The following is a 16731-nucleotide window of genomic DNA, read 5'->3' on the forward strand; positions in this document are numbered from 1 at the left end:
CTAAGAGCAGGGGCGTAGATATCAAGTTATAAACTAATCATCGAGAACGCAAACACAAGTAAACGCGAGAGAAATAAGAAAAGCAGAGCTGCCGCAAGCACGACGCGCCAAGATCCAAGCGACCGACAGGGGCAGCTTTGTCATTTCGTAAATCCTATAATTTATGTATTCTAATTTTTGACAGGTACTGTTGTTATTTCATTTCTAGAAAGAAAGGAAAGAAAATTATTTTTCTAGTTTCTCACCTAAACCTACCTAACTTCGCTGTGCTTTTTTAGTTTTTCTGAAGCAATCTCAGCTAAAGTTTAGTTTGAGTCACATCGGATTAATACTAATTAGAAGTATTAAATATAAGTTAATGGAAAAAATAATTGTATAGATGAGGACCAATTCGTGAGACGAATCCATTAAACCTGATTAATCTATGATTAGCACATGTGATGCTACTGTAAACATATACTTAATCATGAATTAATTAGATTTAATAGATTCATCTCGCGAATTAGTATTAATTTATACAATTATTTTTATTATTAATTTATATTTAATACTCCTATATCCGGACCCACCTCCGGAGCCGACCTAAACTTTAGGTACAGGGTCACTTCCGAGCCCCACCGGCTGGGCTCCGCATCCCAGCGAACTTCCACCTTGTCCCACCGTCAGTGAGAGCGGCGCCTACAGCTATCCGCAGCTGGACCCACGTGGCAGTGTCCGCGGGGCTCCCACTCCCTCGTACCACGCGCACATCCGGTCGTGCGCCCCCTGCTTTAAACCGGCGAGAGCCTTTCCGCTCGAGAAAAACCGCGCTTGATTTTTCTTTTTTTCTCTCTCACCTACTAATTTCCGTACCCGTGTTCGCGGCGCTCGCTCGCTCGGGTTTGGATCCGAGCGGAGGCCCGGCCGGTGGATGCTGTAGAGAAATGGCGGAGGCCGTCGCGTCCGCGGGCGGGCTCGCCGTGGCGGCAGCCTCGACCTCCGTAACGCCAGGCCAGGTGAGACCTAACTCGCGCCTTCCCGATTTGTTCCGGCGCGCGCTGGCGCGGGCATTCGTTGCTCCCATGGTTTTGGGATTGGCGTTGTTTGGAGGCGATTGTGGCGGGGTTGGTGAGGTGAGTGGGTGGATTTGGGGGTCGGAGGGCAGCCGGGAAGGAGAATGGGGCGGTTGGGTGTGGGTTCGTACGCGGTCGCGACGCTGAATCGCGGGCTGGGTTTTGGGCTTTGGGTGATCACGCAGAAGCGCTGAAGATGCGGTACGTGTGGAATTTCTCGCCCGGATTGGTTGATTGGCATCATATGCTGCGGTCTTACGGAGTAATTGCCCAATTTGAGGACTGCTGTGATTGTTGAAATACTGTTGGGTGCTGGCTGCGCTTGCTCCGTCGGTGCAAGTTACGGCTAATGCAAGTGTTAGGATATGGTGATGTTCTGAGACAAGGGAATCACTGAAGCCAATGTGGATTAGCATTTGTGGCCTTTTTTTTTGTGCGTTGTGTCGATCAAGTAGTGTTGGTCAGGTAACAATCCTTGTAGTAGCACCACCAAATGGAAAATCAGTAAATTCCGGGTTTAGGGTTTAAATGTTGGAGAATCTGCAAATTTATACATAGTTAGTGGATCTGGAGATCTTGGACCTTAAGGCAACCATTAAGTTCCTGCAATATGATGTGTATTTTATTTGGGACTTCCATCGCTGGAACTAAGTTAACTTGCTTTGCACTCCATGCAGGTTTCTGCTATTCTGGGGTTTCTTTGGGTTTTCGCAGCCTGGGCATATGCTGAGGTTCTCTTTCATAGGAAGAATGCTGCTTCTATTAAAACGTAAGCAGATGTTGCTTTGGTCCTGAGAATCCACAATTTCTGTCTTCTAAAATGCTGTGTTGCAATGTTATCTATTCTTTTCTCTGTTGTCCATGAAGAACTCTGCTTCTGTTACAAGACATAGCCTTAGGTATCCGTCTCTTGCAGTGCGTTCTGAATTCTGTTCGTCTGTCTTGGAATGCCTATTGCGCCCTGTTGCTTTTTTTTAAAGACTTCATAATTTTGTTGAGAGACACTCATGTTGCTTTGAATGAGACTACAATAACCTTCTATAAGGAGTCTTATTGGAGTTTATGCCTCTTCATCTTTGTCAGTAGACACTCGGATGTCAATTTAGCAGTAATGGATAACAGTTCAGTCAAAGGAGAAGATCAGACACTTCTGTTGGAGGAGGGTGGCCAAGCTGTAGCTGTAAAGCCAGCTTATGCTTCCTTCACATCACAAATCCTCAGGTTCTCTTTGAATTACAATTTCTCAATAGATATTAAATAGATGTGTTAAGATATCAGGACTTAAAAGACATTGAGTCTCTGACCAGAAATTTTGGGTCCGACAGACTTTTCTTCATGGACCAGATGCTTCTTCTGGAGAATCGTTTAACACTCAGGGCAATGTAAGCTACAGTTGCTCCATTCATCCATGCTTCCACAGTTGCACTATTCTGCTAACTAAGTTGCAATGATTCTTTCAGATCTGAGTTTGGAGGGTATCTACTTTATTTTTACATATGTGATCGAACAGACTTACTCGGAGAGTCTGCTAAGGTATTATTGTGCTAATAATTGTTACACAAAGTTTGGCGATGTGCCTAAGTGACATACTAGTAAAATTGCCATTTGCTAGAGTTTTCCAAATTTGCTTACTTATTCAGATTTATTGGATGGAAATTGCATGCATCGTGTATTATTATATACTGATAGTGTTATGCTTTAACGCACTAACCCTTTTTATTGGTATGTTGTATCTGCAGAATTACAGCCGAGATCTGTTCCTTTTCCTCTACTTTCTTCTTATTATTGTAGCAGCTATGACTTCCTTTAAAGTCCATCAAGACAAGTCTGCATTCACAGGAAAATCTATATTGTACTTGAATAGGCATCAAACCGAAGAATGGAAGGGTTGGATGCAGGTACTTATCATACTTTTATCTTTCTTCTGTGGTCTTTTCTGGTTTCACAGAAACATATTCTTCTTATACTATCCCCAGAAACATAGTTGGGTGAATAGCTACAGTTCAATAGTTCATGCATGATCATTGGTACATCAGAGCTGCAGAAATGATGATTATGTATGCAGTTATAAGCATCTACTCTCATCTGGCACCGCTAACATGTAAGCTGCCATCAGATTCGTGATGCATTCATGGTATTTGGACCTCTCTTGAGTTGCAAAGTGCAAAAAGCTTAGTTGGTCATTAGCAGCTGTTATTGTGAAAATGGGGTTTTGACCTGTCCTAGCACCAAAACATTTTGCCATGCTAACTTTTCCACTACACTGCCTTGTGATGGTTCATTTCTCTGCCCTAAATTTTAGATAATTTGCTCAGGAATTTCCTTATATGGACAGTAAGATACTGGGTTCAACTTCTGCCCTAGTACTAGCAACACTGCAACAGTTTCAGCATTACTTTGTCTAATTGCCAGGTGCTATTCTTGATGTACCACTACTTCAATGCTAAAGAGATCTACAATGCAATCCGTGTTTTTATTGCTGCATATGTTTGGATGACTGGATTTGGCAACTTCTCTTATTATTATGTGAGGAAGGATTTCAGTCTTGGACGATTTGCTCAGGTGCATTTTTACGCCCCACTCGTTCCTGATTCTTCATGTTGGAGTTTTCCTAACATGGTTACACCTTCAACAGATGATGTGGCGCCTCAATTTCTTTGTTATATTCTGCTGCATTGTCCTGAACAATGACTATACACTATATTATATTTGCCCTATGCACACCCTTTTCACCCTAATGGTTTATGGCGCTCTTGGAATTCTAAACAAATATAATGAGATTAGATCTGTGATGGCAATGAAATTTGTTGCTTGCTTCTTGGTAGTTATCCTTGTATGGGAAGTTCCAGGTGTATTTGACATAGTATGGAGCCCATTTACATTTCTTCTAGGTCAGTGTCCTTGCAAAACCTTTTCTGCTGTGGATATCACATGTGTTTTTCCTTCCAAAAGATGAACAGTACCATTTGCCTTTGTGTGCAGGCTATACCGATCCTTCTAAACCAGATCTCCCACGGTTGCATGAATGGCAATTCCGATCTGGACTGGATCGCTACATTTGGATCGTGGGGATGATATATGCGTATTACCACCCAACTGTATGTTTTCGACCATATTTTCTTCTATGTATTGTAGCTGTTCTGTTTCTTTAGATTCAAAGAGCTTAGAGGTATCCTCAGAATTGTTCGAAAGAGAGCAAAGGAAAGTTGTGTTTGGCATGAAAAGCATTGATGAAATATTTTCTGCCTCAGGTTGAGAAGTGGATGGAGAAGCTGGAAGAAACTGAACTGAGAACCAAACTCTATATTAAAGGCTCGATAGTTACAGTGTCTTTGACGGTACTGATCAAACAACTGCCGTAAACTCATTTTTTTAAAATATCTTACTTTTTATAACACATGCTGCATGTTGATCACAGGCTGGTTATTTGTGGTACGAATACATTTATAAGCTGGATAAGATTACATACAACAAGTTACATCCCTATACATCCTGGATCCCCATAACGTATGCGCACCTTTCAAATATATTTCGTTTATATCTTTTAAGTGTGCAAAATCTGATTTGTTCCCTGGTTGTTGTGCACTTGTACTCAAAAAGTGTCTACATATGCCTACGCAACTTTACTCAAGAATTCAGGAGTTTCTCTCTCACACTATTTGCGTAAGTGACGGTTTCTTGTAATGCATTTTGCCTTTATCATTGAACTACACCATGATGTGGGAATATGTGACTCGTGTATTTGTTCATTTGCCTTTTTCTAGCTGGCTTGGAAAGATTACACTAGAGACATACATATCACAGTTCCACATCTGGCTCAGGTGACCACATGCTGTTCCTCTTCTTTGTTCTTACATTTGCGCAACTGGAAGTTCACTCCAGGTTTTTTTTATGACTGACATTGTCTTGTTAACTTTAAATAACTTCAGATCAAGGGTGCCCAATGGGCAACCGAAGTGGCTATTGGCAATAATCCCAAATTACCCTTTGCTCAATTTCATGCTCACTACTGCTATATATGTCGCGGTATGTAGATCTTCCCAACGTAAGATACTGAAGACATCAGTATGCAGCAACTTATGTTCTCATGTATTCCCACAGGTTTCCCATAGGCTCTTCGAATTGACTAACACCTTGAAGGTGGCATTTGTACCTAGTCGTGACAACAAGCGCCTCTCATACAATTTTGTGGCAGGAATTGTCATTTCGGTCGCACTATACCTTGTATCATTTGTTCTAGTTGGCATCGCAGGATACTAGGAATCTCTCTTTTTTTTTTCTTTCCATTTTCATGTGTTCTAGTTCAACGACTAGGCCAGTCCAATTGTGAGCAAATTCAAGGCGACACGTCATTCACTATCCAGAAAGCTGCCATTTCTTTCACTGGAATAAGATTTTACCTGAGTTCCTTGGTGAAAAGTAATCGAGCTGCGCGAGAACAGAAGATCTTGAAGAGTGTAACATATGAGTGAAGCAACCCCAAGAAGGGGATATGATAAAACAGAAACAGATATATCCCTGTATAGCCGCTGAGATGCATACGTCGGCTGTGGAAATCAGATGATGTTTCCTATTTGTCTAATAGACAGAATGGTAATGAGAAGTTCGGCTAGTTGATTCCTGTATGCTCGTATATTGTTAATAGAAGTAATCAGAATTGTGGATCCCCATGCCGTGTTGTTTGGGCTTTGTCAACACAAAAAGCGTGAATGGCGCCTTAACTCGACTTGTCAACACAAAAGGGTGGCAGATAAAAGGATGAAAAGGTCACTTCCATACCTACGACTATGCTTGGCTAATACCTCCTTCAGGGAGCTTTTTCAATCCACCTATTAATAAGTGGTTAAGATAGTTCATTTGAATCCACATACTATTACCAGCCTCCTAATGGTAGGCTACGTTTATTAGTAGCCCTATTTGGACACTAGGTAATTTTAGCTGCTAACTAGCAGCACTCAGCTGGTTAGCGGTATCACATCTGCTCCCTCCGTCTCAAATGGTAGATCGTTTTAATTTTTCTAGGTACATGTTTTTTCTATACACCTTAATATAGTTTATATTTAGAGATACACCTTAATATATAATTTATATTTAGAGATGCATAATAATATCTATGAACTTTGAAACAAAGGGAGTAGCAAAGTTGCCAGAAAACAAAGGGTAGTTTATGTTTAGAGATGCATAATAATATCTATAAACTTTGAAGTAAAGGGAGTAGCAAAGTTATAAAGGGAGTAGCAAAGTTACCAAGGAAACAAAGGGAGTAGCAAAGTTACCAGGTGTATGATATTTGCTATGCACTTTGATATTTGATATAGTTTATATCTAAAGATGCATAATAATATCTATTAGCAAACTACGCACATATATCAGCACGTTTTCATTGAAACCGGTGCAAAATGGCACAAATAAGAAAATTGTCTTGTCCATACTAATATGGAGACTGATACCCAAATATCTGCACTACCATTCTAGTAAAAGGAAGAAAAGCAAATATATAATCTTGACACCGTTACACAGTTGCATCAGCAACATTTGATTTATGTTTATAAAATAATCACCATGCTGATGAAATGTGCTGAATGTTATCCAGCTGCTGCCTATGGTGGGGTGCCCAGACGGCAACGTGTATCAGGGGGACGACCAAGTCTTCACTTGGGTAGAACCGTAGAAGGCTCAGGCCCTTCATTGGCAGCTTCGAGCACCCGTCAAAAAAGAAGCATCAACTTCAGCCTCTGTTCGTGGCCCTTTCCCTCTCCCGCTTGTTATACAGCCTCTCGAGAACACGCTTCGCCTCGCATGATGGGAAATTGCTCAGATCATAATAGTGTGGAGCGATATCAATCAACCTGTGAATAAGGCCCAAAACAACCATCAAGACATCTTTCAAATGCTTAAACACAACATAGCTTTATTCAGGTAGTAGAAACTTACCATTCCCCACGGATATCAGTGACTGTGCGGATGAAATTCCTGGTGGTCAGGACGTATTCATTGTAGATGACCCATTCTGGCTTATGGTCCATACAGTTTGAGGGATGAAGATGGACAACCTGATGGGAAGGAAGAGTTACAAGACTGCAATGCTACATCCTGAGCAAGAAAGCTTCCGATGGTTATCCTTGAACATGAAAAATACAAACCTGATTATCTTTTACAGTCAAGTAATGTCCAGTCCGCTCCAGGTGAGCGACCTGCATGAAATATCCTGAAAGCATTGCTTTCCTGATATTGACATAGTACTCACGACTATTGAAGTCTGTGCTGCACATCTTGAGATTGAATCTAGTCATGATGCGAACAAGCTGTTGTCTGACATTGTCTGCAGATTTAAGTGCTCTGGAATTGATAAAGTTCTCGTAACACCACTGGGGATCTTCATCTGCATTGACAACAATAAAATTGTTACAACAAGAAAAAGCTAGTCACATGTCCACCAGAGGTAGGGCTGCAACTGGGCTGACCCACCTCCACACAATTAGTATTCTTTACACTGAACTGGTGGTTCATTTTGTATGCATGATAGGATTAGCCAAAAAGACTCGGATGGATACTTGCATCCCTAATTGAATGAGGATTATGGACTTACTGTTTTGCTTGTATGCATGGTATACGTTCAGAAGCGTCAGATGGTCCCCATCAATATGGCCAAATCGAGCCTTCGCCTCATCAGCAGCCTTTTGAGCCTCCCTAGGCCGGAGGAAGCAATTGGGTACTAGAGAAAGAATATGATAATAACAGACGAAGTCCACGGTAGTCAGCAGATGCAAAAGGGCGAGACGCACTCAACAAACAGCAACTATCTGCACCAGCCTAAACTGTATGATCATTTCGACCAATAGCTCAAGAAGCCAGGTGAATAACACAGTTGCTGATGACAGCTCATAAATGTTGCAAAAAACAATGATGTTGAGCTCACATGCAGTAGTCTGCATGCAAACTCACAAATCTAAAAACATAGCACTTTGCTTGCACAAAATTGACAAGCAAAGTAGTCCAGATAAACACATGATAATTCATTTGCAGAAATGCCATTTGGTGACCTAAAGTTGACATACCTGATAGCATGGCAGAAACTGATAGGATCTCATTTGAACAGTTATACTTTGGACTGATGACAAGCATCTTTGACATTTGTGGATCCAGGGGAAATTCGCTCATCATCTCACCTAACTGTGTTAGGTTACCTTCATCATCGAGTGCCCCCAAGTAGTTCAAAACTTCTAAGGCCCTCATAAGAGTTTCCGGTGCTGGAGGATCCATAAAGTCAAAATGTACTAAATCATCAATTCCTAGTTTCTTCAAGGTAAGAACTGTATTTGCCAGGTTCGACCTAAGAATTTCTGGGTAAGTCTGTGGTTGCAAATCCTCATTAAAACTCTTCTCTGTGTATAGCCTGAAGCACTTCCCAGGCTGCGTTCTTCCAGCACGACCAGCTCTCTGATGAGCACTTGCCTTGGAAATTGGTGACACCAGGAGGGATTCCACCCTAATCCTTGGGTTGTAAACTTTCTGTTTGGAAAACCCTGGGTCTATCACATAAACTATACCGTCTATAGTTAAGGATGTCTCAGCAATGTTTGTGGACACAACGATTTTCCTTCCAGGAGGTCCTCCTTCCTTTAATGGGGCAGGAGCAGGTTCAAAAATCTTTTGCTGCATGGCTGGAGGCAGCGTAGAATACAAAGGAACAACTTTAACTGGCCCAACCTGATCTCCCATGTTATTAATTTCCTTGTTAATTTTACGACAGGCATCCTCAATCTCCTCTTCTCCGGTAAGGAATACAAGGATATCACCAGCAGGTTCACACGTGTGTATTTGCACAACTGTCCTGATAGCAGCCTCTAGGTAGTCCCTTTCTGGTTCTTGAGTATAGAAGATTTCAACCGGGTGAAGCCTCCCTGGTACCTTCATCAATGGTGCACCACTGAAGTAACCCTGAAATTTCTCTGCTTCAAGGGTAGCACTCATAACAACAAGCTTCAAGTCCGGTCTATTTTTTAGAACCTCCTTCAGAAGCCCAAACAGAACATCTGTTGCCAATGTTCTCTCATGAGCTTCATCAAGAACAATCACCTTGTACCTCTCTAAAAGTGGGTCTGCCATTGCTTCTCTCAGAAGCATACCATCTGTCAAATATCTGATAGGAAGCAATAGTGTTCAACACAACAGGATTAGATCAGAATACCTAAAAAAAGAAAGAAACATACACTCCATATCAATCTGCCAAAAGTATAGTGCATCTAATTATGTTCTTTAATGGAACATTAAGACTCAAAAGGCTTACTTGAGAACAGTTTTGTGGCTGCTGCAATCCTCAAACCGGATGCTGTAACCTACTTCCTCCCCAATAGTAACATCCATCTCCTCGGCCACACGCCTGGAGACTGACATTGCTGCAACCCTCCGCGGCTGAGTGCAGGCAACCATGGAACGGTTACCCAGGCCTTCAGCCTCAAGTACGAATTGGGGGATCTGTTCAACATAACGCGAATCAATCATCACAACTAACTTAGCAAGAATGAGAGACAAACACCACAATCACCGCAACAGTAACAAGAACAAATCAAGCTATAGTGAACATATGATCCTGATCACAATCCGACATGTGAACACAAATTGACCTGACCAATTTTACTTGCCCAAAAGTGAAAAGCCTTTAGAGTATCTATCACCTAACCTTAAAAAAAACAATACAAATAAGGAAATTAAGCATTCAGTAATCTAAACACCTAATTAGGGGAAACGTTCAACATAACACAAATCAATCATCACAACTAACTGAGCAAGAATGACAGACAAACATGACAATAACAAGTCAGCCGCAAGAACAAAACGAACAATACCTGACTTCAGTTACAGAAACAAGCGCAGATACATATATCTGACCAATTTACCAAAGCAAAAGATGGATAATCTATAAAACACCTATATATCCTAACCTTAGCAGCAAACACTAAATAAGAAGATCAAAGGCGCCCGGGTACTGGAGCACGGATTGCCGTACCTGAGTGGTCTTCCCACTTCCCGTTTCGCCGACGAGGATGAGGGTCTGGTTGTCGCGGAGGGCGCGGAGGAACTCGTCCTTCTGCTGCCAAACGGGGAGCGTGCGGCGCTTCTCGAGGATCTCGAAGTACCGCCCCGAGTATGGCCGCCCGTTCCACCGGTTGACGGTGGGGTTGGCCCCGCCCGCCGCGGCGGCGGCGGCGCCGTTGGTGGCGGCGCGGCCGAGCTTGGCGGAGACGGAGGTCTCGTCGACAACGTCGAAGAGGCTCACCTTCCGCTTCCGCTCCGTCCCCATGGCGGCGGCGGCGGCGGCGGCGGCGAGAGCGACGCTGCGGGTCGCGCAGGTGGCCGGGAGGAGGAGGCGGGAGGGCGGGGGGAGGCGAAACCCTAGCTTGGTTCTGGAAGGGTCGTTCGATTTATATTTTGGGAATTGCACAAACAAATACTAGGGCCATGTTTAGTTACTCCCAACTCCCAACTTTGACACTATGCAAAAAGAAGATTCCCCATCACATCAAACTTGCGGTACATGCATGGAGTACTAAATGTAGATGAAATTAAAAACTAATTGCACAGTTTTGTTGTATTTTGCGAGACGAATCTTTTGAGCCTAATTAGTCAATATTTGGACAATAATTCACAAATACAAACGAAACGCTACAGTGTGCTACAGTGCTGTAACAGTAATTTGGCACCTCCCAAATTCCCCAACTAAACAAGGCCTAGGTCGGCGAGCGAGAGCGTGAGGCCGAAGCCGAACGATAGGACGGTGAGAAAGCGGGTTCTTGGAGACATGAAGGCGGGTTCCTTCGGGGTTCCGACTTCCAAGTACTGTGCCCTGTGCCTTTCCTAACGGAGGAAGAACGGAAGAACAGAACTATAGCAACGTCTCCTTCACTCTGTATAAATAAACGACGCTGCTAGCACCGGACATCCGATGCGAAATTTTTCATTCAACCCTCCGACGAAACATTAAAAATTATCTAGTGCAACATCAACTATCACTATTTGCAATATGAAAAATAATGTGTAAAAATAACTATATCGTTCGACTCTGGGATTGAAATTTCCCGCCGCAACATGAATACTATGTTTCATGCAACATTTACTGTGAAACATGTAGAAACAATAGTTGCAACATCGATGTTTACATATTGCAATATATGTAGGAGCTTCTGATTTTTTAAAGATTCCGGATGTATGTTCCGTAGCATTACCGATAAATAAACTGATGTATAGGTGAGGTGTTGCTTGGTTTTTTGTTTAAGCATGTAGGAGCTTATTTCACTGAAATTTGCAAGGTACTCCTAAAATACTAAAATTTGTGAAAATTTGATGGTGCTTTGCAATACCAAATTTTTAGCATGTCTTCCATTTGCACCCGCACTTCATTATTATCAAGTATCAACCATGAAGCCACGGCACACAAAGTACATGTGGCATTGGCTGATGGGGTATCCTCGGGGAAAGGATTTAAGGCAACCTGACACAAAAAGGTCAAAGGTCCAACAACAAGAGACGTGCTGGAGACAGCCCTGACGATGCTGCGGCCCACCGCCCGACCTCCCTTGGTCAGGAGCCAAGAGCTGTAACTCGTCGGTTCGGCCAGATCGGGGGTGGGACCCACAAGGGGCCCACAGCGCCCCGTCCATCCTTAAATAAAGGATGACCGATGCCGTACCAAAAGCATTGAATGCAGGGCGTGGCCCTCCTGACCGCCCCACTCCGGGGACATGATCGGGCGAGGGGAGCCGACCTTTAGCCGTGGGTCCAAGGCTGAGGTTACACCCTCGGACCGCCCAGGACGACCTGCAGAGTGAGGCCACATGCGGCCGTATGCGCCCATGCGCCCCGACGTCATTATCACCCTTGTCGCCGGGGTGAGCTGTCAAGATCAAGACTTTGCCCCCACGCTGAGCCTCGTACGGGCTTGCAGGCAAGGTGGGACCCAGCGATGGGCGTAACGGCGTGGGGAGGCCGTGAACGTGCCAAGGAGGTCGAGGAAAGCCGGGAGAAGCGGCATGCCACTCATCTTCAGTACGAACGTCAGTGGCAGCTTCTATCTCGTTCACTACTACGGGGTTGGCGGATAGGACGGGGCACACCATGGAGCAGGCTAGGCCATGCGTAAGCGGCCCACACCGCATAGGAACCACCGTATAGGGCATACGAAGCCCACGACCGGCTAAGAAGACAGGACAAGAAGGCCCCTTGGTGCAAGGATGCCCGACCACACCACAACCCCCGACCTTCGAGGTCGGAGAACCCTCCATTCTCAACATTGTCACCCAATCCCTAGCCTATATAAGGGGAACCAGGCCTTCCTTCTCGCTCTCTCGCATTCATTCACACACGCGCACCCATGCATCACATGCCTACAAGCACCCTGTTGTAAGCTCAGTGCACTCGATCCAAGGAACACGACTCCTACCGCAATTGGACGTAGGGATCTTCCCGAACCAGTATAAACCCCTTGTCTCTTGTGTGCTACTATCGAAAGTGGAGAGAGCGCGGTGTATAATCACTAGTCGACGGTACAAAACACCGACAGTTGGCGCGTCAAGTAGGGGTAGTCGTGCATTCCTCGCTAACTTTCGATGGCTTCCTCGGTTTCAGCGCCAGCGGTGGTGCCGCCCCGGGCGACACCATTCACTTCGGGAGCCTTGAGTTCATCATCGACGCTGGGGGCGAGCTACAGCCCATTCTCAGCTTCCTCCCGGCCCACTTTGGGAGCCTGGACTTTGTCGCTGACCAAATAGGTCAGCTGCACCTCCTCGAGGAGGGGTTCCCCATCCAGCCTGAGCTAGCGGCGGAGCCACCCTATGGCGACCCTGCCATTCTGCCCATTGACGGTGACACCCTTGCGCTTCAGATCGATGCCTACCTCGTGGCAAACCCTGAATCGGAGGCCTGCCAGCGCACCTTCTATGCGTTGGTCAACGTTTACACCCAGCTCTTGAGGGAGGCCCCGCTTCCCCAGAGAATGAGTTCTAGGACCCTACGGTCCAGTTGCTGTATGGCCTCAGGGACGCTGCCCATCTCTTCCAGCTGGGCCTCGAGCGCTGGCTTTGTCCCGCCCCCGTGGACCCTGCGTTCATGGGAACGGTAGAGTACGTGTCGGCATCCTTCCACGACCTGATGGAGGCTCACTTCGTGAGCAGTTCATCATTGGAGGTAGAGATTGTGCATCGCGATACCTTGTTGCGGGACTGATTCATGGCGAAGCTCGCTGCCCACACCCCGCCTAGGGATCAGCAACCCCAGCCGCACCAGCTCACTACCAAGCAGTGGGAGGCTTACCTCCGTGAGAAGGCGGAATGCCTAGCCGCCAAGGCGGCGGAGCTGGACAACCGCCACACGCGGTTGGAGCGCGATCACGCCGAGTTGAGCAAACAACAAGGCGAGCAAGGGGCAGCATGGCTCGTGACCGCTCACACCACGGGCATGAGCAAATCATGCGCGATGAGGACGGTGTCCACCACTTCGTGCGGGCCAGCCAAAACGTGGCTGCCGCAGCGATGATCCTGTGCTCGATCCTCGAGCACAAGATCGCGAGGGCTTGCGTATTCATCACGAGCTCAAGGGGTTGCTCGAGATCTCAGCGGTCCAGCAGGTGGAGAGCTTCCTCCAGCGGAGGCAGGAGGCGAGCAGCAGCCACCGAACGCCAAGCGCGGGCTGCCCCCAGACCTCCCGCGTGCCGGACGTTGCCACAGCGGGCCACCGGGGAGCCGGCCAGCCTGAAGAAGGGGTGAGCCCGTGAGGGCATCGTGGCGACCCGCCGCCTTGGCGCACAACCACTTGGGTGGCACCCATGACGCGTGGCGCACCATACAAGCGTGGCGCCTAGAACACGCAGGGTTCGACCGACAGCGTCACCTCGACCGCGACGACCACCGCGGCCACTGCAACTGCTACTATGAGCGCTCGCGCTCCCTGACCCCCGATGGCCTTGGCCCAAAGGTGTTTGGGAGAGGGATACACTCCACGCCCTTCCCCGATCGCTTTGGCGCCCCAACCAACATCAACAAGTATGCTGGGGACACAATTCCTAGCGTCTAGCTGGAGGACTACCGGCTTGCCTGCCGAGCCAGCGGCGCCAACGACGATGACTTCATCATCGAGTACCTGATGATCTTCCTCGTTGATTCGGTGCAGGCATGGCTGGAATATCTCCAGCCGGACTGCATCCACAGCTGGTCCGACCTCCGCCAGATCTTCATCAGCAACTTCCAGGGTACGTATACCCGACCTAGCAACTCTTGGGACCTCAAGAGCTGCAAGTAGAAGGTCGGGGAGACGCTCCAGGAGTGCATTCACCATTTCTCCTAGCAGTGCAACGAGCTGCCTGACATGGTCGAAGCCGATGTGATCAGGGCGTTCATCTCGGGGACTACTTGTGAGACCCTCATCCACAAGCTCAGTTGCACCAAGCCCCGCTCGACCAAGGAGCTACTGGACATCGCCACCAATCATTCCTCCGGAGAGGAGGTGGTGGTCGTGATCTTTGACAAGGGGAAGGGTGCCACTAGGAGCGACGACGAGGGAGGAGGCAGACCCTCTTGCCATGATGGCAAGAAGAAGAAGAACAAGAGGGGGAGGGGGAAGCCCACCCCCGACCACTTCGAGAAGATGCTCGAGGGGCCGTGCCTGAACCACGACTTCCCGGCGAAGCATCTCTACAAGGATTGCAACCTCATGAAGCTCTACCTGAGGGGAAACCTTAGGGTCGGCGCTAAAGGGAAGCATCCACCAAACGCCAACATCAATGTCGGGGAAGAGGACACCTTCCCGAAGCCCTAGGATTGCCTTATGATCTTTGGCGGCTTGGACTTCTACGGTTCCGCAAAAGGAAGAACATCGCCAGGCAAGTGTTGAGTGCTAACCCCATCATCCCAACCTACCCGAAATGGCTAGACACGGAGATTATCTTTGATAGGACGGACCACCCTGACCATATCGGGGCGCCCGGGAGGCTTCCTCTCGTGGTGGCCCTGATCATTGCCAACTCCCGACTGTCTAAGGTCCTTATGGACGGGGGCTCCAGCCTCAACATCATATACATCGCCACCCTAGATGAAATGAAGATCCCGAGGTCAGAGCTCCGACCAACTGGAGGAGCTTTCCATGGGGTCATCCTGGGGAAGCAGGCGATCCCCCTGGGCCAGATCGACCTGCCTGTCATGTTCGGGACATGCGCCAACCTCCGCACTCAGATCCTCACCTTCAAGGTGGTAGACTTCGAGGGGTCCTACCACGTGATCTTCGAGAGACCATGCTACGTCAAGTTTATGGCGATCCCGAACTACACCTACCTCAAGCTCAAGATTCTCGAGCCCCGCGGTGTGATCACGGTCAGCGCTAACCACGAGTTCGCTCTTCTCTGCGATATGGAGAACTGTGAGCTGGCGACGCAGACCATCCGCTCTCTCGAGTTCTTCAAGATCTAGCAGATCATGAAGGTGGTCGCCCTGGACTCCAACAAGGCCCTAACCTCAAGGGGTCTTTAAGCCCACAAAGGATGCCAAGGCAGTCCAGATCGACCCTGAGGACTCCAACAAGATAGCACGGATCGACACCACGCTGTCCGCCAAATAGGAAGGCAAGCTCATCAACTTCCTGCACGAAAATCGGGAGATCTTCGCATGGAAACCCTATGGCATGCCGAGAATCCCAAGGGAAGTCGCCGAGCACGCCCTTGACATCAGGCCGGATGCCCGACCTGTGAAGCAACGCCTACGCGCTTCAACGACAAGAAATGGAAGGCCATCAATGAAGAGATCGCCCTGCTCCTAGCAGCTGGGGTCATCAAGGAGGTCTTCCACCCCAAGTGGTTGGCCAACCTCGTGCTGGTGAAGAAGAAGAATGGCTCCTGGCACATGTGCGTGGACTACACGAGCCTGAACAAGGCATGCCTAAAGGTCCCGTACCCATTGCCTCGCATCGACCAGGTGGTCGACTCGACCACGGGGTGCGAAGTCCTCTGCTTCCTCGACGCCTACTACTCTAGCTACCATCAAATTGCGATGGAGTCCGACCATCTCGCGACCTTCTTTATCACTCCATTTGGTGCGTACTGCTACGTCATGATGCCATTCGAACTCAAGAATGCGGGCTCCATGTAACAGAGGTGCATGAATCGCTGCCTCGACCACCTGGTCAGGGACACAGTGGAGGTCTACATCGATGACATAGTAGTCGTCGGCTGCCAACTGGTCCTGGAGCAAAGTGCGTCTCGACCCTGCCCTCAACTCCCATGGTAGTACTGCCTCGTGACCGTACACCAATTGATAAGGGGACATCTTGGTGGCCCCATGGCAAGCCATCCTGTATGCCCATAGAGCTTCAGTTAGACATAGATGCCACTTTTTCGGCTGCTCCTCTATCTTCCTCTTGATTAACTTAATTATCCCCTTGTTGGAAGATTCGGCATGGCTATTAGCTTGGGCATAATACGGAGAGGAGTTTAACAATTTGATTCCCATGTCGGCTGTGAACTCCTCGAATTCTCCTGATGTAAAAATCGTCCCTTAATTGGTTGTGATAGTCTGGGGGATGCCGAAATGGTAGACGATATGATCTCTTACGAAGTCAACCATAGCAGCCGATGTTACGGCCCTTAACGGAATTGCCTCCACCCATTTGGTGAAATAATCAGTGGCCACCAGAATGA

At 47.2% G+C, this 16731-nt stretch overlaps 2 protein-coding genes across 3 annotated transcripts; one reads left to right on the plus strand and one right to left on the minus strand.

Moving 5' to 3' along the window:
• The first annotated feature begins 793 nt into the window (after positions 1-793).
• LOC101772145 (protein REDUCED WALL ACETYLATION 1) lies at positions 794-5720 on the plus strand. 2 transcript variants are annotated; one of them, XM_004984528.2, is made up of 15 exons: positions 794-995; positions 1730-1821; positions 2136-2273; positions 2378-2434; positions 2513-2585; positions 2792-2950; positions 3465-3614; positions 3688-3943; positions 4035-4150; positions 4304-4390; positions 4471-4559; positions 4653-4715; positions 4817-4873; positions 4982-5078; positions 5154-5720. In XM_004984528.2, exons 1-15 carry the CDS (start codon positions 924-926, stop codon positions 5310-5312), a joined length of 1665 nt encoding a protein of 554 aa, XP_004984585.1. In that variant the 5' UTR covers positions 794-923; the 3' UTR covers positions 5313-5720. The 2 variants fall into 2 exon arrangements, with proteins under 2 accessions (XP_004984585.1, XP_004984586.1); XM_004984529.2 differs by having other exon boundaries at positions 2139-2273.
• Positions 5721-6394: 674 nt separating this feature from the next.
• LOC101772830 (probable pre-mRNA-splicing factor ATP-dependent RNA helicase DEAH3) lies at positions 6395-10461 on the minus strand. The gene is made up of 7 exons (XM_004984530.3): positions 10063-10461; positions 9343-9530; positions 8111-9195; positions 7642-7767; positions 7196-7434; positions 6987-7105; positions 6395-6901 (listed from the first exon to the last, which is right to left on the minus strand). Exons 1-7 carry the CDS (start codon positions 10354-10356, stop codon positions 6781-6783), a joined length of 2172 nt encoding a protein of 723 aa, XP_004984587.1. The 5' UTR covers positions 10357-10461; the 3' UTR covers positions 6395-6780.
• Positions 10462-16731: the final 6270 nt, after the last annotated feature.

Source organism: Setaria italica, chromosome IX (genome assembly GCF_000263155.2).
Source record: "Setaria italica strain Yugu1 chromosome IX, Setaria_italica_v2.0, whole genome shotgun sequence".
In the NCBI taxonomy this organism is placed as follows: domain Eukaryota; kingdom Viridiplantae; phylum Streptophyta; class Magnoliopsida; order Poales; family Poaceae; genus Setaria; species Setaria italica.